This window comes from Papilio machaon, chromosome 10 (assembly GCF_912999745.1).
Source record: "Papilio machaon chromosome 10, ilPapMach1.1, whole genome shotgun sequence".
Classification (NCBI taxonomy): Eukaryota; Metazoa; Arthropoda; class Insecta; order Lepidoptera; family Papilionidae; genus Papilio; species Papilio machaon.
In genome coordinates this window covers 584,749-610,878 of record NC_059995.1, presented here as the reverse complement: position 1 = coordinate 610,878, position 26,130 = coordinate 584,749, and the positions used below count along the sequence as shown (strand labels likewise).

Sequence of the window (26,130 nt, the reverse complement as noted above, 5' to 3'; positions counted from 1 at the left end):
ATGTAGAACATAGTCTGGAAGAACACATAGGCTGATTTTTAAGTTTTTTTTAATACCGCGCGGACAAAGTCGCGGGCGACAGCTTAAATGTCTTCGAAATTTAAATAATTTTTTTGTAATTACGTTGATACTCTAATTGTCTGCATTGATGAAAGTTTCCTTTGTTATAAGTTGCCATAGTAACGGTATTTGTTTTGACAATACGAACTTGTGACCAATTATTTCTTAACTAAATTACGAGAAAGACACTAGTGTCAGCTATATTTGATAAAATGTTGACATTTAACAACATCAGATGATTGCTGTTTTTTTTTATTTAGGTAAAGGTTCCTTTTATGGAATTTGACTACAATCCACCAACAATCATACTTATTACTTTAAAGTTAAAAACTTTAGATGTACTTTTTTATATCATAAGGTGATAAAGGAGCTAACGGTCACCTGAATTTACCTAAATAGCAATGCGACATTCGCAATTGCAAATGTCTTTAATCGACAGAGGAGAGGACGCACAGAAAGAGGATATTTCGTCTTTGTATGCATCCCCTCATCCGTCAAATTCATTTCCTTCCCGACTTTTCTTTATAAGAAAAGGATAGGAAGGGAACGTGGAATAAAATTAGGACTCCCGCACCACACTCATCAGACGAAACGCGTAATTGCTTCCACTTTACGCCTGTCATCTGTGGGTACTTACTGTGAAAGATTAAATTTTTCATTTAATAGGTATATTTGTTAGATTTATTTAATCGTAGCTTTGTTTGACGCCTTTTTCCATATCTATATATATAAAAGAAAGTTGTGTTAGTTACACTATTTATAATTCAAGAACGGCTGAATCGATTTGACTGAAAATTGGTGGGCAGGTAGCTTAGAACCAGGAAACGGACATAGGATAATTTTTACCCCGTTTTCTATTTTTTTTAATTCCGCGGGAAAGAAGTCGCGGGCAAAAGCCAGTAAACTATAAACAAACTGTGTGCAAGAAGATTAACATTTAACTTTTCAGAAAAAGATCTTATATCTATTATCTAGCTTGCGTGAGTTCAATAAACAAGTCAAATATATTTAATGAATGCTCAATTACTCACTACTTACAAACAAAGTACTAAATCGTGCTTCATTGCATTCTCAAACCGCTACGATTCCTTTTTTTAACATGGCAACTATCGCGTGAGGTGTCAAATTCATTACCGTAAACCGTTAAGAGTGCGAGTAATCGGTAAAAAAAATTGCAAAAACTAATTCACAACACTAAAATTAAGAGGCGGGGCTCCCTGCGACCACCTGGGCGCGAACGCAGCGCTCTGATTGGTCGAGAGTTCGCGTGGGCGGAGTTAGAGAGGCGGAGCATTGTGGGCGGGACGTGTTGAGTAGTGATGCCCACTTGGCCTAAGTTATCGGTAAATGAGTTTTATGATTTTTTTTACGGTTTATTTTTTTCATTTGTGATGACGGATTATTTATGGCAGTTAGACGGCAGCCGGCGTTTGGAAGCCGTTAGTGCTTGAGTGTAATGTAGAAATGACAGATAGACCGAACACAAACGATTACTTGATTATTTTTTTAATAATTTGAACAGAATTGTTTTGTACTATTTGTACATTGTTTGTGACGATTTTGAATTTAAAGTTTTTACAGAATATTTGTTTTAGTTTCTTCTTTCGGTACGTAAATAAATAAGAAAATACACGATTGTATTAAATGAAAAAAAAAAAAAATTGCAAAAATTACAATTTTATGAAGTTAACATAGATTTTTTGTTTTCTTTAGGCATTTAATACAAATACTATTAATTGTAAACTTTTCGATTTGTATTTTCGAAGCATTATTTCTTGACTTGGAAATGACGTGACATGAATTATTGAGCATTTTTAATACAAAAAAAGACGTAACACGAAAATTGTAAATTGAAAATATTATTAAAGATGTAGTAGCACAATCTAATTAAAATCTAAATTAAGGAAAGTAGGTTTTCAGAGATAAGACCTATTCAAGAACGATTTCAGTTATCAGAATAAAATGACCAACTAGCTTTTGCTCGCGACTTAATTAAAAAAATAACTGTTTAAGTAGCCTATGTTTTCTACATCTGTGTCAAATTTCATCAAGATCCGTTGAGCAGTTCCGGAGATACCTTCAAACAAACATCCATCTAAACATTCGCATTTATAATATTAGTGATAAGTGTGGTAGATCCCGCAACAACAATATTTGTTGGGTGCACGAATTGGTCGAGTCGACCGGTGCAATACCACGACCACACAGAAGACAGACGTCAAGTGGAAGCAATTCCGCGTACAGTCTGATGATTGTGGTGTGGGAGGACTAATTTTAGTCCGCTTTCCCTTCCCATCATTTTCTTAACAGGAAAAGATGGGAAGGGGAAGTGGATTTGGCGGAAGAGGGGACGCATAGGAAGGAGAAATATCCTCTTTCTGTGCGTCCCCTTCTCCGTTAATCAAAGGTAGGCAACGCATCTGCATTTGCAGATGTCTATGGGCAACGGTCGCCTCGCTATTGTGGCGAATCCAGGTGGCCGTTTGCTCGTCTGCCACCTTGTGATATAAAAAAAAGTAAAATAGACTTGAAAAATCTTTAGGTTGCTTTATAGTTAAGTTTTGACTAGGTATAACAATTTTTTGACTTAATATATTAAACGCAGAATTAAATAACAAAAAAAATCAACAGGAAAAAGTTTGAAAGTTCCCAATAAAACCGGTTCCTTTTTAATCAGTGAAACCTATTTCTTTGATTGATAAATAGCGAGGCGACCGCTGCCCATAGACGTCGGCAATTGCAGATGCGTTGTCTACCTTTAATCGACAGAGGAGAGGACGCACAGAAAGAGGATATATCGTCTTTGTATGCGCATCCCCTCCTCCGTCAAATTCACTTCCTTCCCTACCTTTCCTTATCAGAAAAGAGTAGGAAGGAAAAGAGGGCTAAAATGAGGACTCCGGCACCACACTCATCAGACTGTACGCGGAGTTGCTTCCACTTCACGCCTGTGTTCTGTGTGGTCGTTGTATATCACCGGTTGACTTGGCGCATTCGTGCACCCTACAAATATTTTTACTGCCTTTGCTGTTGCCTACGAGTGTCTCCTACGTTAAAAATAGTAACTTAGTAAAGCAATTTTTACACAAGATAACTTTAAACATTGTTACAATTATGTAGAGCATAAAACAACTTAGAATAGACAACCAAAATACAAAATAATTATTTTACTTTAATTTCAAAAGAACACAAACATTTTGTAAAATGTCAAAATTGTAATACACCATTATTTACGTAGGAAATCAAGGGGAGGACTAGCCGATGATGAAGGGGGGGGGGCTAATATTAAAAAATCTTATTTTATTCCGAAGAGAATGCGTATCAAGATTTTTTATTGAAAAACTGAGTAAATTTTGAGTTAGGTATATACGTAGATTTGTAGGGATTATAGACACCTAAGTATTTCGTAGTAGTTTATATATTTATTTTTTTGTTTTATAAGAGAAGGTTACGATTTAATTTAATTTTTTGGATTCTGAAGGAAACAAGAGAGCAGCTGATCCCTCCATCCTCATCCATGGTAGGAGTCATCGAAATTTTTTACTTGGAAACTTTCCTAAGAGTTCCTAAAACCTGACAACATAGTCTGTAAACTGTTCAAGCCTGTTTTTAGAACGCTAAAGTATAAGTTATGAAAACAAAATTGCTTAAACTTAAAGTTTAGATGACTGAACCAGATGATCAAATTAAAAAAAACAACTTTGTCTATTCCTAAACGTGACTTAACAAGTCACTGATTGTAAATATAAAAACTGAAACTGTACTTATTATAAACTAGTTTTACGAAATGATTAAAAAAAAGTTGTTTTCTCCAGAGCAAGGCCGCTTTGATCAACGGTACACTACGTGCAAAATGTTAGCCGTATTACATCGCGGCATACAATGCGGCTCTCATTACATTGGCCATCTAACGTTTTATTTGAATTACCAGCGTATAAAGAACCCCCGTTATTCGGTATTAAGTATTTTATGAAGCTCAAATTACAATAGACGTACTCGGAATATTTTAGTACCAGTGTAATGTGAAATCCCGCGCTACGTCTTTACAAAGCGATAAGAGATCTTTTTATATTGGAATTTTATACAGCCATTGATAAAACCATCACAAGTGGAACTTGTTTAGCTGTTGATTTTTTTTTTTTTTTTTCAGTTTCGTAATGAATGATTTGTTTCTTTTTAAAACTTATTTGATTTTTTGTCGCTAATTTAATTTTGTATAGATCACGACATTAGCTGTTTTCCATTAAACGTTTTAATAATTATGAACCTACTCCGGTTCCCTATTGTTCGTGTTAAGATTAATTCTGTGGTAATATTAGGTCCTTACATATGAAATTGGTGTTTTGTATGGGAGGAACAAAAAGTCGAATATTTTTTAATACAATATATTTAATTATTCAAAGTATGAACCATTGTTTTCTATGCATTTTTGCCATCTCATAGGTAGTTCATTGATCCCTTTACTAAAAGAACCAGTCGGACGGGAATCAATAAAATCTTTGAAGGCGATTTGGACTGCCCCATCGGAGTTAAATTTTTTCCCTTGCAAGAAGTTATCCAAATTTCGAAAAAAATGGTAATCTGTTGGAGCAAGGTCCGGGGAGTACGGAGGATGTCTTAGACTTTCCAATTGAAGCTCTTCTAATTTAGTAGCCGTCTGTTGCGCAGTGTGTGGTCTAGCGTTGTCGTGAAGCAGCAGTGGCGTGGAGCGATTGACCAGCCTAAGTTGTTTAGCCGCTAGCTTTTCCATCATGGTTTGCAATTGCTGACAATAGACATCAGCCGTAATAGTCTGGCCAGATTTGAGAAAACTGTAATGAACAATACCGGCACTAGTCCACCAAACGCTTACAAGTAACTTTTTTGGGGTTAATTTTCGCTTGAGGCAGGATTTGGCTGGCTGGCCAGGATCCAACCATTGCGCTGAGCGCTTCCGATTATCGTAAAGAACCCATTTTTCATCACAGGTAATGATTCGGTTTAAAATACCTTCATTATTGTGCCGGTTTAGTAATGTAACGCAACAGTCGACGCGCGTTTGCCGGTTTGCTTCAGTCAATTCGTGAGGTACCCACCTTTCAAGCTTTTTAATCTTCCCAATTTGCTTCAAGTGAATTAAAACAGTTTTATCACTAACATCGCAGCCTGCAGCTAACTTGGACGTGGTTTGCGATGGATCCGCTTCCACAATAGCCTTCAACTCTTCATTATCAACTTGAGTCTCAGGCCGTCCACGGGGCTTGTTCTGCAGATCGAAATATCCAGAACGAAAACGTTGGCACCAAAAACGAACTGTGTTTTCTTTTGCAACACTACCGCTATACACATCATTCACCCTTCGAGTCGTTTCCGCAGCACTAGTGCAACGGCGGAACTCGTACTCGTAAATAATGCGATATTTTAAGTTTTCCATTTTGTGAAATGAGTGACGCAAACAGAAAAAAACAGAAGAAAAAAAACAAATGAATGACGGTCATCGAACCACAAATACATGAGTCTATAGCTGTACAAATTTGAATTTGGAATTCCTTACCAAAGAGGAGAAATTCGTGATTAAAGTGGCCAGTACGAAAAACGCCAATTTCATATGTAAGGACCTAATAAATTATTTTTTAATTTTAATTTGTTATCCAAAAATCATGTGGTTAAAAAGTGTCATTATAAATAAACTTTTTTTTTGTAATACGGTTTATAAAACTTAGGATAAACAAAAAAGCAGGCACAAAAAAAGCTGATTAAAAACAAAAAAAAGAAAAGCGCGCGAGAGAGGACGTAAGCGGCGAGTTGCAATGTGGGCACCAGAGCGACATGAACGCGAGGAGGTGCGCGGCGCCGTTGTGTTGGGTAATGCGGGGACGGCGGGGGGCGCGGCGGGCGGGCGCCGAGCGTCGGCGGCGCGCACTTGGCGCGCAACTACCAGGCTCGCATGCGTCGGGAGGGACTTACCTGGGTATTGCCAAAGCGGTGCGGGGGGTGCGGGAGCGGGCGCCGGCCACGCCAGCGGGGCGGGGCGCTCGTCGCACAGCACGTTGGCCACGCCCACCGTCATGGCCGCCTGCGCCGCGTCTGCGGTGTGAGAACAGAATGACGTGGCGCCTGCAATGTGTCGCACGTGTTACTCACAACCACTACCTCCCCTCTTATGATGTTTTGGTCCTAAAATGTCAATTACAATACAACGTGAAATTATAAAAAAAATAGTTATTTCCAATTCTACGATTTATAAAATTAACACAGCCAGCTAAAGTTAGCAAGCAAGCTTAGTTAAGTCAAGAAAAAACTATTCTTCATTCGCAACTTATTTTTATTATACAAGCATAATTTAAGTAAGATGATAATTACTTAATCTACAACTACTAAGCATATATCAAATACGAAACAACTTTATATATAGTCCTGTCTTATAAATAACATTTGCAATAAATACAAAAGACATAAAAAGCCTTCGTTTTGTGTTTGCAGATAAAACAGTAAACTCTGTAAAAGCAAATATCTCTATTTAAACTCAATAATTTTATCTAAATTCTACTTCGTTCTGTTCTATTCTATTCATAAGTCTACATAAATAGTGGGAAGTAACTTTTGTTGGTGTTTTGTTATCACATGTACAGTAAGAGCCAATCGCGGTGTTCCACTTACAGAAAAATTGCGTGAAATTCTACAACTTCATACAAAATAACACTTCACGTAGCAGTATGTTGTGCGAACGATTGCACAATAGTAAAAATCAATTAGTCGTGTATCACTGACAGACCTTTCATACGGATATATTTAAGAGCTGAGTCTTAATGGATATTGTGTCTGCGTCGTTATTTACGCAAAGTTCAAACGAATGTCGCTCAAGGTGGAATAGCGTCAGATTTCCCTATAGTACCTACATGCGTAAGGTCCATACTATCATATCATAATTTAGAAAGTATAGGGTTTCTTTTGAACATGAACGTATCTTAAACATTTAAGAATTATATTGACATGTAGGTACTGTAAATAGTCAGGTTATTCTTTCGAGGTAAAGATTCCGAAAAACAAAAAAAATAAATATTTTTCGCACAATTGAACCAAAACACCGAGAATAACGTCGATATTTTGTGACATAACTAATCGCGATCGCCTCTGTCAAAATTCTATAAAGATATCACGCATGAATCCACGTTCCCTTTCCACCCTTGTCTTATACGGAAAGAATAGAAAGGGAAGTCGATTTGATGGAGGAGGGGACGCATAGGAAGAGGATATAAGCACTTTCTGTGCGTTCCCTTATCTATCTTATAAAGGTAGACAACGCATCTGTAATTGCGGATGTCTATGGGTAGCGGCCGCTTCGCTATTTAAGCGTATTCAGCGATGAAACCGATCAATTTGTATGAAACGGAATACAAAAATGAATCCATCGTCCTCTAAAGAAAAAACGATGTTTTCGATTTATATATCGATCCTTAGAAATAGTTTGAGATCGAATATGGATTTCAATACCTAGGTATTACCAACGGTGGAACTGGTCCAACCAACCGTTGGTATGAGCTATATTGTGCTATGAGCTCCTAGTATTATCGCTCGTTTCTCTTTCTGTTGATGAGGTAACCAAATTTTCACAAGTATTTTTTTATTCCATTTGACCTTGTTTAGTTAGTGGTTTTGTGAAATTTTAAACTTTTTTTTAAGTTACCACATTCCTACTACATTCATTTTTAAGTTAATGTTTTGATTAGGCTTTATCTTTCTTTATTAACGTTGATATATTAGTCAAATCTCATTTGATACCCATGTTAGGGTCGATTTATAAATATTTGTCATCCTCTATTTGGCGACAATGACCATTTGGATTTTCCTGTGTACCGTACTCTGCTCTTCAAGCCATTTCATTTGATGTCCTTGTTGAGTGAGTGCTGCAAAAATATGTCATTCGCCATTTTTTCGCGGCGGCCATCTTGGATTTATAATGAAAAAAGAAAAAATCCATTGTCATCAGGACTAATGGTGTGTGCCGAATATCGGAAAAATGTAACAACAGGTCTAATTTAGGTGACAAGATTTAAAGCTACCTAATCCTAAATACGTGCCGTTCGCGTGACATCACTTTTATTTTTAAGCAAGGAAACTTTTTCACTACTGAAACAATCACTTAATGATCGTGCGTGATCGATGATATTGACGCGGCATCAGTTTATGACTCGAGAAATATTACGAAAGGAAGCACGTGTTAATAATACTAACCCATTCTTACACATTGTTTATTGTGCATCTCTCTTCTCCCGCATCATTCGTCATAATAGTGAAGAGCAAAAAAATACCTTGTATTTACTATGAAAGTATAAAATTTAATTGTAAACTCCGTAAGTAGGCTTTAAACTAAAACACTGCTTGAAATTACATATTACAATTACATATACGGAAATAATAAGAAAAAAAAAACATTACATTCCCTCTTTTTTTCCTTTTTGTAGAATGTAAATAAATTAATCTAACGGTTCAAATGTTTAATGAATAAAAAATGCCTAGAATAAAATCAAAATAATATTTAAATAGGTCTGGTCTATCTTCCCGTTATCTGTACTCTGTGTCGCGTCGCGTATCATTTGACCTTCACCGCGGCGTCGTCTGTCCGTTGCATTCCAAGCGTGCGCCGTCTCGCTCGCACTCGTAGCGGATCGTGACGCGGCGCCTCGATGTAACTCCTCCTAGTTTCTGATCGCCTAGTATCACGCGCGCTGAAGAAAAGGGTTTATCCGACGCCAAATGACCACCGGTGAGCCCCTAGGATTTTCCAGCCATACTAGTTTTCCGCCATTACAAAATAGAAAAAAGCTATGTAAAATAAAAAAGCTAAACTAATTCATGTTTTAAAGTTGAAAACATAATATTGAAAATAGCTGAAGCTAAGTAGATTTGCATTAGCTTCATTTATTTGCTTAACTAATCCATAGTAGTTTTGTTATTTTGATGATAATATAAAATCTAGGTCAAAGATAAAACGCTATCCTAGAATAGAGTCGCGTCGCTTCGCGTGATGCGACGACGTAGACTTTGCCGTGTAAATATAGACTCGGCCGGCCCCACGCACGCCAACATTTACTACGGCTGCCCTAGACAACAATTCTTGTATTCTCGTCATTTTTTCCTGGTCAACCTCAACTATTCCAGAATTATTTATTTTTTATTGTTTCATCCTATTTAAAAATTAAATTACCATAACTACAAATAAAATCATGCCAAAATTATGAAGTAAGAGATACGACTAAGTTTGCAGTTGAAACATACCTGCCAACAAACGCGCAAAAGTTAAATTTAATAAGTTCGTTTAAATAAAGTATGCTTAAATAATTTATGATATACTTTACAAGTACAACAATAAGCAAATTGATCACTATCTATAATTGTGAGTACACAAGACAAACAATGCTGACATGCGCGCGGTAATGGCGCACTCCACAAAACCTATTTTTATGCAAACAAAATATATGGGATAGCAAGATAGCGAACCCTTGTTTAAACACCCCTTACATAAAAACTTACATTTTAACTGTTACAAGGAAATTCGTATTTATTGACATTCAGTTAAAGCTCAATTTCTCTTGTTGCAAAAAACAGGGGTTCCTAATACATTTTGATGTCAATTTTAGGCGTGCATTTGGCAAATTGAAAAGTTTACGGTTGGTGCAAACGCTGCGTAAAGTGGTGAGCTCGCCACGTAATATATTTACGTGGCGAGCGTATTCATTAATGTTACGAATTACGTTATACTCATTATTTGTACTAGGAAAGAAAAAGCCAGATACTTTATGAATTCATTATTCCTTTTAAATACATAAATATAAAATTTTATTTTATTTACTTTTTTTTTAATTTGAAGTTTGAATCGTGCATAGTTGTTAATGGTGTGATTTTTCAAAAACAAGTTTTGACAGCTAAGTTTAAATCTAGAAACCTCTATCTTATCGTAAGTCGCATATCAATTATTTTTTCACCTTGGAAAAAACCAGTTCAACAGTGGTTCGGTGCACAAAAGTATAATTTACTAGGCATGTTAGTGTGGCGAATAACATTATATGAAGCCGTAGTCTTAACATTTACGACCGCACGATAGAGTGTAACGACGTCAAATTACACACTCCTACGACTTCAAATTACAAACACGCTGGCCAACATTCAAACATAGACTTGCGGACAATGTTAGTCTCGACTCTGTCTTTCAGAGAACACCATAGCATCTTCTGATGGCTCCTTCTCAAACTATCGTAACTTGATAATTAATAATTTTTGTTGTGGTGTAATCGTAATAATCTTTAAAAGTTTTGTCTTGCAAACTTTCTACAATTGTTTGTTTACGTAGGAGCTAACGCTTTCTTACAAACAAAATCCGCACCAAATAGAAACTCGATAGAACCGTCACGGGTTGTACCAGGGGCGCAGCGCCGGTGATCGGTGAGCATTCCCTCGGCCCTCGCCAGCCGGGGTCACGTGGCCCGGGGAGAATTTTGTCTTACGCTCTCTTGTTTAGGGTTGGCGATTTTGTTTGTAATAATTTTCTTTTATTGTAATCTTGCCGATATGTCTTACACACAAGAATTTATGTCACCTTTACGATATTTTTAAGCATTGGCTTTGCGTAGCAAACTTACAGGCAAATGTCAATATGTCATCCGCCATTTTTTATAATGGACATCTTGGATATAACATAGTGTTCTATATTCTACTAGTGAAGGCCTTTTATTCAATACACATGTGACGGCGACATGAGTTTTTGATGCTTTCATGATTTGATATTATTGTCTAATGTGGAAAAATCCAATTCAAAACATTAACTAAAACTTAAAAATTAATCACTAAAAATATGCACTATCTTAGGCACAGCCCTGTGAGTGTGTAAAGCGCGCCAAATGTTTACAGCGGTTGTAAGCGGGGATAGAATTGGCGGGACGTGATTAGAAATACTGCGACTGCCCACCCCTGGAGGATTGTTATGTTCGCTATGCAACTGCTAGTCGTTTCTGATTCATTAGTAACGCAGTAGCACCAATAACGCAGACTATTGAGGAATAAAATACCTCTGAAGATAGTGTTAAAGTTAAAATGCAACTAACGTTTGTTCGCTAATTTAGGTGTAACGCGTACAAAATCCACCTTCGGTCTTACATTTATTAAGAGCTCAATCAACGTACCAGAATTTATTTTGTAAACCGTTTTATTTTCCAATCAATATAAATTGAGTGTGTTATGTAGAGCCACTTTATGTGTGCTATTAGAATCATTATAGACTCGTCAGTCATCGTCAGATAGCGATATGGTGGATGCTTGTTAACTTTGGCCTGCGTATGCGTTCCCGGTTACTTTCGGTGGTGTACATTGTAAAATAAACTTTACCACATTGGTTTAAGGTACTAAATTGTATGTGTTGTTTCATTTTTTATAGACAGCGATAAACGAAGATTTTTATCGGCGGTTTCTTTTCTATTTCGAGACGAGAGATTGGTGAAGGGATTTTTTAAATTAAATAATTGAACTATGAAAGTGTAAAATGAAATCTTTGCCTCATCTCCCTAATAGTTTCAAACATCATTTTGTAGCACAAGTAAAACGAAATACAGAAGATTAACGGCGTAGGCGATTTGCCAAATATTTATTGGTAAGTAGGGTAAGTGTAAAGGGTAAAGAGTAAATACATTTACAAATAGTAATTATTTTCCACTCATAAGCACAAGATGACTTAACCACTTGACTGCATCATGCGGGCGGCCATACTTTGATAAGATCCGAAATTAAATGTGACCGTGCATTAATACCAGAACCGAAAATCAATAATAATATGTCGGTGGCAATGGCGACCCTCTTCAATATTTGAACGCAACAATAAACACATAATTATCTCCCCCCACAGGCAAAATGCATTCTATTGTGAATGTTGTAGAGTTGACATTCAAGTACCAGGGTATTATGAATTAGAGAAGCATTCAGTGTTGCTTAATAACAATGTGACGTATGTCAAATGACGGCGCAGCCGAAAATAGTTACTGCCAGTAGCGAAATAATGATGACAATCAAGTGCAATGCTTAAAGGAAATAACGTAAAAATAGAAATAAAAGTCGCAAGTGGTCGAAAACTTTAGGGGATTTTTGATGACAGATAATATAATAAATATTTTTGATTTGTCCACTATCAACTTGTACCACGGGAAAATAATAAATAACTTCGAAAATAGTTTCATTTTGGCCTTATACTCCTATAGATAGAATACCTACGTTGTGCGAGTAGTAATAGTAATTACATTTTTTCAACAAAGGTTTTTAGCAAAAAAAATAAAATAGAAAAAAACTTGTAACAAACAAAATTTTCGAAATAGGTAAACATAAATTAACCGATGTAAAATACATTTGCTTGACTACTAGAAAGTTTGCATGTCTGTACATCATAAAGTAGTACCAGGCACGCAGCAGGTGACTTACAAAAAACCTTTAAAAAACAATCCGAAGCGAAGTAAAAAGTGCGCGCGATATGAAAATTCATTGCGGCGTAAATTGCCACCGCTAGTTCTAATCAACGTGATTAAACTAATTAGTGCGTAATTAAACACTGCAAGTTTTGAACTCTGTATTTTGTATTGTGGATTTGTTTAAATTAAAACTCCTGACTGTTGTTTGCGAATCTGAAATATATCGGGAACCGTATTTTAATTAGGAATATCTAAACATTTATGGCAAGTTTATAAAATTATAAAGGAAAACTGATGTGCCAATTCCAATTTGTTTGTGGTAAAAACGCGTTTCCATCAAATGCCTAATGCTGGGCACAAAACATTCGCTTACTGAGTTCGTTAGTCGCGCTTCCTCAAGAAAAAAAGTTTGGAAAAAAAATCAATTTCGTTCTTAATTTTCAAATGAGTGTTTTCTTCCGTTACAACTTGTTTTTCTTTTGTATGATATACATTATGTAATTTAATTTAATAATTTCGCAGATCAAATGCTAATTGGATTTAATTTAAAACAAGTTTTATGATCAGTTTATAATTTGTTTTATAGTCAGCAGGTGAATCCAGGTTATTGAGTATTGTAAAATTAAACGACATTGCTTGTGATTCTTCATTTATGAATTATCCTTTTGTGTTTTTATTCTAAAATATTACTAAAGTAAGGCTGTAAAATGCAACATTTTAGTAAAACCCATTCTTCATCTTTGACTAGTCGCATTTCACTAAGTGAGAAGAAAACAATTGATGACTGTATTATTTTTCTACAATTACATTTATTTTCATTCATTCAAGCCCCTCATTGACATGAAATAGTTATTCAGTTTTCCAGTCACGGTGGACGTTGATTAATAATTCCAATCAGATACGCAAGTCGTGAAACTTGTTGTCATGTGTTAAAACTGGTTTTCTTATGTACTTAAAATTTATAAATAAGTGTAGTTTAAAAATATATTTACAAAGTTGGTCAAGTTGTTTTCTTCAATGCCACTACATCGAATATGTACCTTATTTTGTAAGCCGCAAAGCTCAAATTATGTTTGTTTATTTATGGAAGATTTACGTTTTCCAAGTTAACGGACTCGTAGTAAATACATGATAGTACTAGGCTAGCAGATCCGATAAGGAGTTGTACAATTGAAACTCAGACGTTCTTGCGCCGAGATATCGGTTTAAAAACAAATTGGATGCAAAAACAAATTTATTTACATTTCTTATGTTTCTGCGCATGGAATATGACTCGTGTGAAACTGAAAAACAAGGTCCTTAACGTCAGCTCACTTACATTGTAGAATTGGAAATACATATATTATGCAATATAACCAAGAAAAAAAAATTAAAATTTTGTAAAATAACTCACCAATGTCATGTAATCGCTGGTTGTCTTTCTGCGAGAGCGCAGCCAGTAGGCCCGCGTCGCCCACGCGCTGCCTCGCCACCGCTATACCCACGGGAATCGAACCTGTCACGAACACTAGGCGATTTATTCATCTTGCTAGAGTTACTTTACAGCCACAACAGCCAAAACGACCAGGCAATCAAAACCAGTTTAATAGCTACAATGCACTAGGAAATCATGAATGTTTTATTCCAACTACAACAGTGCTAGTGCGATCGTCAGTCCAACGCCACAGTCACAGTAGCAATTTAATAATGTTAACTAATTTATTTCGTAATTGAGTGTAATTTACACTTTTTTATAATATGAATTATGAATACGTTGAAATGCGTACACAAATTTGAAAATATTGAAATCATAGTACATACAACCTTCTTTTTTAAACAAGTTTTAAAATTGGTACTTTTTACGCCTACGTCCGACTCTTGCGATTACGTATTATTACTGCGCCACAGTTACCAGGCAAACATAAACATATGCGTTGTATATATGTAGAGATGTAGTAAGTACATGTTATTACCGTTGTTGAGCGAGGCGGGTATGGCGGGCATGGGCTGGTCGGGCTTAGTGCCGGGCGAGGCCTGCTCCAGCTTGACGGCGACCAGCTCCGACACGTGCATGTGGTGCGGCTCGCGCTTTACCTGCACGTGCACGTTCTGCCCAACGCCCAGCCACGTGACCGGGTTGGTGCGGCTGCACCCGCCTTCCGCTTGCACCACCTGAATACACCGCTCGCTGTTTATGTCGCCCTGGTACACGAGTTGCGACTTGTTTACATAACTTTTCCATTGTACGTTTTGACCACTGAACCTATAAATACTACGCAATTCGATACGGCTAAATTCATTTTAATTAACAATGTCCTTGATAATCTTTAATCGGCTTGTATGTGTTGTACATTAATTAAATTACCCAAGTTCGTATTATATGTTCTACTATATAATCGATTTTGTTTGCTGTTCAAAATAAACTATTTAAACAGTTCAAATTATTATTTTCTAGACTAACAAACAAAAAAGTGTAAAAAAAGGTAACCCAACGAACCTTTTTAGGTGAGTTGGTGAGGCAAGTATTGCAGGTGCGTTTTGCCTGCTCAGTCTTGATGGTGAGCGGCTGCAAGACGTGGCCGTCCGCCCGGTCACCAGGACAGCAGAGTTCTGGCAGGCACGCCTTGCCCAGCTTGCCATCTTCCATCTTGTTGCCCTCCCTATTTAACATACAAAGATTTAATAACTTGTCCATTTATGCAGTTCCTAGTACCCACACGTACAGATTTTTGACCACAGTTTTGGCTTTTGACAGTTTGTTCTAATTTTTTGAATATTAACAGTGCAATTATTTACTACAATTACAATTACAATTTAAAATGGTAAACCTAAAAATAACAACACTATTCCGCGATATAACGAATGCCGCGTATTTCCATTAAACCGTTAATAAAAGTTTATTCCGCAGGATAACCAGTGGTAGTTATTTGCATTAAGGAAAACAAGTATTATTTTTATAATAACTACGCACATAATCGACCTCACAGAAAATGCCACTTTAGATTTTGGATGCCATACAATAAAGATCTTTGGTCGAGACTAGATCAATTTGATTATGTTGTCACGACGTTAGTTACAAGAATACTTATGAACTGCCTATTCTGCCAATGTTTTTGCCGATATCAGATAACCTCTAGGAATTATATCGGGCGCAGGCGCCGGTGTCAAGATTCTCAGAAGACTGCGAAGTCTGTTGACGTTATGTTTTTTGATACGATAACGACTAACAATGATGCAATTGAAACTTTATACAGGTCAAAATAATGGACTTGGACACGTAACGGATTTGATTTGAGCCTTCCACGATATATACGTCTTGGTCTTTGCTTTTACAACTGCTGGGCTCATAAAATCAATGATAGTAACGGAACAACCAATCAAAAGTTGCTTTTTTATGCGAAATTCCATTTATACGCCTTAAATCGGAGATTGCAGTGGTTCATATATGAATTAATTTTTTTGCTTTTGCCATCGGCAAATCGTGAACACCACCCTTTGCTTAAGTAAATGTTGTCCTATGGTATGAAGGTATGTTGTGTGTACTGACTTGTCAATAAGTAGCCGCTGCGAACAGGCGAGCAGGTCGAGGGGCAGCGGGGAGTAGGGCGAGTGCGGCGGGGGTGTGGGCGCGCCCAGCGCCAGCGACCGCGACACCACGCTCTCAGAAACTGCGCACAAGTAACATAGCATCTTACTGACAAATTATCACCAAATACTTGAGTTGCCATTGATATATATATATATATATATGATAGGAGCGAACAGTAGCAATAGAACAGTAGGTACTAGGACCTTAGAAGTAATCAGTAGATGTAGAAATGTGTTTAGTTTGTAGCTAGGGCGCGAGCTCATAAGACGCGATCCAGCGTTGGAATTCCCGGGCTATACCGGGCCATCACATCCTACTTCTAGCGTTACTGTTGTTGTTTTTTATTCCTAAATAATAGTTGTACAATATACCTAACATTTTTTCCACATGTTCGGTGTAAGTTATTTAATGTCCGGAGAGCTTGTTAAATATTAAACCTTGGATCTAAAACCATCTGTAATAAGTTATAAGAAGCAAAGCAGTCGTACATCCATCGTCGGATTATGATCATTTGGTGCGGTGTCGCGGAGTGACGTCAAGTTAGGGCTGGCTCCTGCCGTTGAAACATAAATAGACGTAATGCCCGGGCAATGCACAGCGACGCAAGCAAGAAACTTTGTAACCATACTACATTTTGTAACCATACTATCGTATTTACAAAACCTTTATTGCATTCCTAATTTGCATTTAGAACTGTTTAATGGTCGCTAAGGGACTACCTTAGTGTAGATTTGATAAGACAAACTGACTTATTTCTAATAACTAATTTCAGTAGTTAGCAGGACAATCATGACTTCAGTTCGACATATTGTTGTTTCTATTTTTTTTAAAGAGAACGTAAAGGATGACAGTATTCCAAAACTCATGGTAAAGATTATTAACCTTAACAATCTTGATACTTGTATCAATGAGCTGCATTTAGTTTTTAAAATGATTGCTACTAAGAGATAATCAGGGGGTCCTTTGAAGTGTTGATTAGTGCAGTTCTCAGCTGAGGGTCGTCCCCTCCGCCCTCGCTATCGATTGAGGCGTTGCGAGGGGGGCAGATGTAATGTGTTAGTACGGTCACTCACAATCAATAACCAATATACTACCGCACTCAGAGATATGATGATATGGTCGCTAATATTATAGTTACTGTGTGAAATCTAACCAAGCTACTGTTTAACCGAGTTTTGAAATGCCAATAGCCTTATGGTTTAGGATGCGGATTTCCGATCACGTAGTCGAGAATACGAGTCCCGTCTTTTGACTATTATCATAAATCATAACTTAGTACAAACCAAAAGTTTAGTTGGCATGGTACAAGAAATATTAGTAAATTGAAAAAAATCTGCAAATATTTTGTAAAAAAATAAAAATTTGTAAATAAATGACGTTAAACCCCCCTCTCCTCACCACCAACTATTAAGTTATGATGGAAATTTTAAGAACTCAATACCTATAATTTTAGTCCTGGAGCGTTTTTTATAAGAATTAATACAATTTCTTACGTAAAATTACATTTACATTTGAAGCATAAACAGTTAATGAACTCAAAACTCTGCGAATTAATAACTTTTTACTGATCAAAAGCTTACGAGCACAGTCGGACAGATGGCGATGTGTGCACTCGGCTTGTAATGACAAAGCTGCTGTCGGCCACGCGTACCGCCATCGCCACCGGCTAGCTAGCTGCTCATAGATCAAAGGGATATGTTACCAGCGTGTTATGCTCTCCCGGTATAAAGAATCCTACACTTGTGTGTCGGTTTGTCGTTGTTTCGATGTAGGTTTATTAATAGAAAAAAAAACATCTAGTGTTTCTGGAATATTCTAGAAGCTTTATGGGAAACTTTACCTGATCTTAATCCAAGATGAAAGATGGGACGACAATCAAAGTCCTAATTAATATAAAGTGAAGAAATAAATAGAATTAATTAAGTGCAGAGGGAATTTTCTATCGTAAGTAAACAAAAAGCTCGCTAATCAATATTTAACCTATTTGTTCGAAGTTTACTCATAGGAATATTAGATTTAGGGCAGTTAGCCTAGGACGAATTTTTGTGACGATCGCCTTCGTATCGCCATCGTCGATTATGTCAAAATTAGTATGAGATTTTTGGTGTACTTTACGCCCGATAGGGGGCGCTGCACAAATTTTAATAAAAATTTTGTTGTTGGCGATTGACACAAAATATTCATGCTAGAGCCTAGCACTGTTATTGCTTGTACGTTCAAAATATCATAAAGGTACTATATCAACGTGTTACATGTCTAGATAACAAGTAGGAACAGAACGTCGTGCAAACATGTGCCACCCTCAGGAGCTCGAGGCGATGTCGGTTAATCTAATGCAACCAAAATTAAGGGGTTGCTAGGAATTTAATCCAAGCATCCTAATGTGTACTCGCCTTAATATATTGTCAGAGTAAACTTTACTATTTCAAACATTACTTTTATCTGCATTTATGATTTAATTTTTTTTTGTTACCATCCAAAATATTCGATCCTTGAGATCAATTCTAAAAACAACTAACGTATTATTTATATAAATAATTGATCATGTTTTTTTTCGATTTGTTGTCTTTAGATCGGTTTAATTGATTAAACATGTTATAAAAACCTATACCTAATACCGAAAACCTAACTAAACACCATCATCTCTCTGTACTTTCATACTCTATGTGGGGTCGGAATACCAGATTTTTCGTCTTCCAGATAGATCTATGTTCTATCTCAGTCTTCACTCGGTCATGTCAACTTACACGCAATCCATCCATTACTTCCTAGGCTTACCCCTAACAAGCTACCCCTCCACATTCATATTTGAAGCAAACAAACATCGAGATTGAATATTGATTGGTTTGCAAACCCTTATCATACATTTTGAGTTAGTCACGGTGGGCTATCTTTATATTTGGGATGCAAGTTGTTCACGGCTGTCGCTCAGGGCAGTGGCAGGCGTCACAATGTAACCCGGTTAAGCGGAACGTTATTCGGTTATCATTTTATTTGATTCCGACTCGACGTTCCTTCTCATTGTTTACGCCCGAGGACATTAATTGTTTCATCTCGTTGGATTATAAGCTGTATGTACTCTTAGATATTCTGTATCTGGTGTAATGATCTTTTTTTATTACAAAGGAAAGCTAGGGATAGGAAAAATTAACAAATTTTGAGTTATCTATGTGGATAAATAGGAATATGTAAATATCCTTAGTATTTCGAGGTAGTTTTATATCTATTTTTTCGATTCTCTAGAGAGGGGCAACTGCCTCTACTGCCTTTACCACCCGCCACGCCCATGCTTCTGCGTGTCGCTCAACCTAAGCCAAAAATTTGCGTTTTACTCTTTATTTTATGTTTTTTTAATTCACTCAATAAATACTAATTTCTTTACAAATTTCTAAGCAATGTTAAACAGAAGAAGAACTATAAATTTTGTTGTATTTTCACATTTGACGCGTCGTATTTATTTTTAATTTTAGTCTTGTAAAATTTAAGTTTTAAACATACGATAGTTTACATCGGAGCCATTGAAATATGGAAATTGTAAGCAAATGTTAAAATAGCTAACTATAATTTCTCTAAAGAACTTATAGCGATAGCTGTCTTTGCGATTATTAACTCAGTAAAGTTAATTTATTAGAAAGGTTATAACTATTTGGTAACCATATAAGTACAGTAAAATGTGTGTTATAGACAAGATGGGAGGTCGAAGGAAAAAAAATATTTCATATGTTATACGTAAAAGAACTTCAATAAGGCTATGTAATTTGTAAAGTGCAACCAATGCGATGTTAAGCCCACTGTATCCGGTATCAATCCCGTATCCGCCGCGGGTGATGGGCAAACAATAAGCCCGCATACACTCTCACACTCGGACAAACTTCTTGTCGTTGCTGCATCTCTACTTATCTCACTGATTATAAAGCCCTCATTTTACGGCTGAAATAGATATTTCGTCGTTCTTTGAGATCGATCGGTAAATTTTTAAATCCTATGTAAAACTGAGTATAAAAAATTTTTCAACCACGACCACTATTACGAGCTTAGATCGGTTAAAAACAAATGGATCAAAACTGGTAATTAAACATACCACAGATAATCAAAAATGGTTAAAGATAGTTCGTTATAACTAACGAACTGAATCAATATTATTAGGCTCTAGTTTTCCATTGATTGTTGTTTACACCTTTAGCATAGGAATCTTTACGTAAAAACTAGAAATTGACTAAATGTTAGCTTGATAAAAAAGTACTGACCTTTGTGAACGGTTTGTCTATTTGTTTGTGTGGGGAACAGCGAGTACAGCGGGAACCGGCTTACACCTGCTGATCATAACACGGTTATTCCACTCCAGTTATATTGCTCGGTACTTATGTAGTATTTCTTTGTTTTTTATGCTTAATATATAACTAATTTGTCCACTGATGTCTGTTGATCTACGGCCGAAATCAATATACGATCCTTGAAAGCGTTCAGTATAACTTTAATTAATTTTCATGCAACAGAATACAAAAATAACTAGATAGATAATGTTTTTTGTTTGCTTATCGATCGACTCTGATCAAATTTGAACCAAATGTATTGATTACGACCGTAGGTGTTACCCAATAGCAAAGTTAAAAACAATTAACCAATATCTCCAAATCAAGCCATTTAACATCTGAGATTCATATTAGTTCAAAATAAAACTGCATTTAGGTCATCACGGCTTAAACGCAAAGGTAAAATTGGTTTTTGAGAGCTTAACCACAAAATTGGGCTGACGTTCATATTAATTAAGTTAGGTGAGTACCAGGGGATCATACCTTGCTGGAGGTCAGCGGGCGGGCGGGAGCGGGCGCCCCCCGCCGCCCCGCCCAGCATCGCCCCCCGCGTGGGCCCACCTCACCGCCTGTGGACAAACATCATTTAATTAAAACACAGAAATTCTGCAATCATACAACTACACAAATACGTGTATGGATGGATGTTTCAATGATACATTTCTACAACAAGGTATCATACAAACAAAATATCTATCGGTTATAGATTTTTTGAACGTTGGTTTTGATATCCTATCCTATAAAGTCTCTCGTCTTTCTTGCTGTCGTAGGTGACATCTTAAAAAGATATCCCACATTGGCTAAACCCCCTTCTCCTGCCAGTATTGTCTTTTATCTAGGCTAAAGTTTATTGATAAAAACATAAGAAGCCAAGTCAATCACAAGTCAAGAATTGACATTTAAACATAGCGTAAAGGTTACTCGTCCCGTACATCCCGTAAGGTAGGCCTGGGGTCAAATTACTAAGCGCAGCTTATCAGCTTCTACAAGCAAAAGCTTTTAGTCCGAGCGCAATATTTCCTTCAATCAATGCAATGCTCACGGCGCGTACAGTGCGATGGAAAAGCACATTTTAATATTACTCTTCTATTAAAAAGCTATCATTAATATTTGTTTTACATTTCTCTCATAATTATTTGAGTAACTCCACTTAGCAAACTCTAAACGATACTGTGATCGTCTTCCCTACCACTTTCATTAAAAAAAAAACTTGAGAGGTGTCAAGGGACACCCGGATGGAACGAAGTTCCTTTCAATTAATTAGTGAAGGAATTGTAATAATTTTTTTTTTTTTAAGTCGCGACACCACACTGTTCAATGCGAAATAGAAATGAAAATATCTGGCTTGCTTTCTATAAGAGAGAGAGAGACAGACAGAGAAACATGCGACGCCGCACAGCTTACAATAGCTCACTATAGCAAAAAGTGTCGTGACAACTTTTCGTAAGAATTTTTTCCGTCTAGCCCCCTTTCACAACGCGCGATAAGGAACTTCGTTCCAAAAGGAATTGTAGTGTCCCCCCCTATCAATTTAATTCGTTTGAACTTACCTACTAGAGAAAATTATACAATTATCGTAAAAAATATTACTTACAACATGAAATAATATAATTAAGGTGTCACAATAAATTTGAACGTGACTGTTTTCAAGTCAAAATTATCGTAATACTGTTGAGACTAATTATATGAAATTATAGCGTAGGTGTGACACAAGCACGGCGAGGCAAAGCGCTCCGCAAAGGTCACGCTGTTATATTTCACTTCGTTACGATTAGCGTTTAAATGACTTGGTAGAATCCAATAACCGTTGAGACGTACCTATCAAAAAACATATGGCCTCAACCCTATGGTTCAAACACATTCTTGTATAACACGCAACATGAATTCAACTCTATTTGTTTTGGCATAAAGTTTAGAATAGAATTTCAGTACGTGTCTATACGTAGGCGGTTCATCGGAACAGACAGACAGACGAAAAAAAAGCTTATATTGTTCCGCGTGCTATTAACGAGTGAGAGATGTTAAGAATAAATTACGTTAACCCATTTCAAAAGTTTTTAGGGCTCGAGTTGTAAACGGGATTAGAGCCTTCGGGGAATTTCGATGTCGGGCTCAACTCAGAAATTAATCCGAAATAAATATAGAATTTACTTTTTTAAAGTTTCGTTTGAAAGCCAGATATTTTGCTGTGTAGTTTGACTGATGTGCTGTTTAGAGAAATATATTTTCATGTTACATTCGCATACCTAAAAATTAAAAACAATCTAGTTATAAATATAGCCTAGGAGATCCAGGGATAGTATAACTTTCCAACAGTGAAAGAATGTTTCAAATATTTTCAGTAGTTTCGAAGTACATATATTCAATACAAACAAACAAAGATTTGCAATGCTTAAGTAGAAAAATCACGTCTCGACGTTAGATGTATAGGTATTATACATCAATCATATGTTTATTGTATACTAGCTGTCGCCTGCGACTCCATCCGCGCAGAATTAAAAAAGACTTTTTTAGTAGCCTATATGTTCTTTCAGACCTTGCTACATCTTTGCCAAATTTCATCCATCCATCCACCCATCCAAATATTCGAATTTATAATATTAGTCTGATTAAACGTGTATTTGTGACCAATAAACAGTAAAATTGTATGCGAATTACTGGTAGAAAGTCATAACTTACTATTCTTACTTAATTATAAACACGTAAGTAACTCTATCTGTCCCGCTTTCACTCCAAAACTACTGAACCTATTTAAATGAAATTTTTTACACAGATAGTCTAGAGCTTGTTAAAAGACATAGGCTACTTTTTAATGTTAGTGTGGAAATTTTAATGGAAGGTTCGTCATTTTTACATTTAAAAGCTTGAAACTTATTATTTCGGCTGTTATTTTGATATTTCGGCTGTTATTTTGATATTATTTAATTAACTTAAGTCATTAAAAATGCTACCTGTATTTCACACGGACGAAGTCGCGGGCACAGTTAGTGTTTATATAAATTTAGATGGAAATCTTGTTATTTTTGTATTTGTTTATTCATAAAATAGCATTGTTTTGGAAACAATGGTCGATGTGAAACGCTTTTACTTTGTTGCGCTTTGTTTAGAATTTACAACAGAATAAAATAATACATTTCATAAATGTACATTTTATTATATTGTTTATTTCTTTTTTATGTATTTACAATTAAGAAAAATCTATGCAGTTACTATTTTCAGATTTTATCTTAACAAAAAATAACATTTAATATGGTCAAGTAAAAGTCAATTTTGCTTACTGATGTTAATTAGCGGGTTTATTTTCTTTAGTTTGTTATAATTTTTGAAATCAGTAAATCTTCTGATTCTTTTTAAATGTAAAAGCATTTATTCCTTCTCCATGAAAGCCTCATAATACTTTTTTTGTCAATCGAAACCTTGAGATAGATGAAGAAGAACAACTAAGAACAACATTACTGTTGAATGTAGAAACAAGTTTTTGTATAAAAAACGCACTTAGGTACTTTAAAGATTAAGTTATCCTTCTGTTAAAAACATTAATTATACAATTCAAGTAATATTAATAACTGCCTGTCGCCTGCGACTCTGTCCGCACGGAAAATAAATCTTAATTAGTAGCCCATGTGTTATGGCTATGTTCTACATCTATGTCAAATACCTTCAATCAAACATCCATCTATACATCTAAACATTCGCATTTATAATATTAGTAAGATTTTAAATAACCTACAGAGATTGCAAAACTCAGTATAATATTTGGAAGAGATATTTTATCCTGAAAATCGAAAAATTTCTAATAAAACGCAGACAGAATGCAATATATTTAGGCTATACTTGTTCCGGCACGCGACATCCCTCGATATTAAAAATGTCTCACTGTTACAACTACAAGAACTTTTATATATCATAAAAAACTTATATATAAAATTCTCGTGTTATGTTATCATACTACTCCGAAACGGCTTGACCGATTTTTATGAAATTTTATATGCGTATTTAGTAGGTCTTAGAATCGGCTACTATCTATTTTTCATATCCATATTCAGTTTTTTTTAACTGTGCGCGGGCGAAGTCGCGGGCAACAGCTAGTAATACATTAGATATAGTTGACTCAGCCGTTGTTGTGACAAATTAATGAACTTTACGAATTTTAAAATAACTTTAATGTATTTTTTTCATCGCGTGAAATACATTTATAAAAAAAATCCTTTATTTCTGTTTCTTCAAAGAAGGTGAGAGGGTTAATTCAACTGTACAAATTATGCGAATCTAAAATTTTTAAGAACTTTCTAAGATCTAAAACTAAATTTCACTTTAAATTAAATATGACATCGATAATGTACATAATATAAAAAGAAATAAAAAAAGGTTCATTGATAAAAGTTTCGCTTCGCAAAAGATCTGCAGACGCGATGTAACTTGCGGCCAAAGTCGGAAATTCAACTCACTTTTGACGTTCGACGAAAGCAGGAAATTATTTCACACTTTATAATATTTGTTTATTTGTTGTATTTGGAAAGCAACGAACTTTAAATGTTTGTAATAAACAATTTCTTGCAGCTTTTCTAGGAATTATCAACTTTGTATTGAACCAACTAATTTTTATAAAAAAAATGCTAGTAAGAGCAACATAAGCACGCTATACGCCCGCATTGTACCAATTAAGTTATTTCAAGTAATGAACAATTGCCGCGTAAATGTAAATTAAGTAGTTAAAATTGAAGGCGGGACAATTTCATACTGACAGGCGTCTCATCTTTTTCCACTCAGAGATGATTACATACAATCTCACGTAAAACCGGATGAACGAAAAGTTTTTTTTTTCATGTTTATCACAATTTGAGGATCCGTTTCCGTCGCAAGCTAACATAATAAATGACAATCGCATACAAAATCATTGAGTTCCATCCTGTTACATATAAGCAAAAAATTCAAGCTTTTAGACATTATGGCGAAGGATTTTTAGTTTATAAAATACAAAGCTTTGCGAGCTTCTTCGTGTGTCCAGAATTCTAGTAATAAATATAGCCTATGTTACTCAGTGATAATGTAGCTTTCTAATGGCAAAAGAATTTTTGAAATAGGTCTAGTAGTTTTGAAAATTTCATCACAAAGTAATTTAAATTAAAAAACGTTAGGTTAGAAAGTTACGTTAGTACCTACATTTAAATATTTTTAGTTGCAAAACGAGACGATTTATTTACAAAATGGCAGCCAACAGGAAAATTCCCTTAAAAAATTCTAATTGTTTTACGCAATTACAAAGAAAGAACATTTGAAACATTACCGTGATGAAACGTTTCCAAATCACTTGTATTATATTATTTTCTCTGTTCTTTTCAAAGCGATTGAGAGGGATAGTAACACTTTTTGTAAAGGCTGTGATAACCAGTTACAGAAAGATATGATAGTTTATTTGTTCCTTGGCACAAATGTGTCAAATCTTTATACATTTATGCGGACCAGCCGCGGCCAGTCGAATGCATGCATCACTAATGTAAGTTCAACAGCATTGTTCCACCAAAGATCGAAACAGAGTAAAGTGTGTTAAAGGATATGCGGAGGAAATTAAATTGAGCTAGAAGTTTTAACGCATTATGTTACACACTTATTACTGCTAATTTTAGTCCTCTTTCTAGAAGGGAAAGAATCTACTTCAGATTTAGCGAAAGAGGTGACGCAAAGGAAGGGCAAATATCCTCGTTCCGTTGATTAAAGGAAACGCATCTGTATTTACGGATGTCTATGGTCAATCTCGCTA

The 26,130-nt window shown here is 35.8% G+C and overlaps 1 protein-coding gene across 1 annotated transcript in view; it reads right to left on the bottom strand.

Annotated features, from left to right (window-relative positions):
* LOC106713727 (protein winged eye) overlaps positions 1 to 26,130 on the bottom strand; it is a 77,551-nt gene that overhangs the window by 6,656 nt on the left and 44,765 nt on the right. Inside the window, exons 2-8 of the mRNA XM_045679763.1 lie at positions 20,853 to 20,938; positions 20,304 to 20,369; positions 16,015 to 16,135; positions 14,965 to 15,127; positions 14,441 to 14,639; positions 13,882 to 13,995; positions 6,007 to 6,156 (exon numbers count right to left, since the gene is read on the bottom strand). Of these exons, the coding sequence (XP_045535719.1) occupies positions 6,007 to 6,156; positions 13,882 to 13,995; positions 14,441 to 14,639; positions 14,965 to 15,127; positions 16,015 to 16,135; positions 20,304 to 20,369; positions 20,853 to 20,910 (871 nt within the window). The 5' untranslated portion in view covers positions 20,911 to 20,938. The remainder of the gene's footprint in view (positions 1 to 6,006; positions 6,157 to 13,881; positions 13,996 to 14,440; positions 14,640 to 14,964; positions 15,128 to 16,014; positions 16,136 to 20,303; positions 20,370 to 20,852; positions 20,939 to 26,130) is intronic.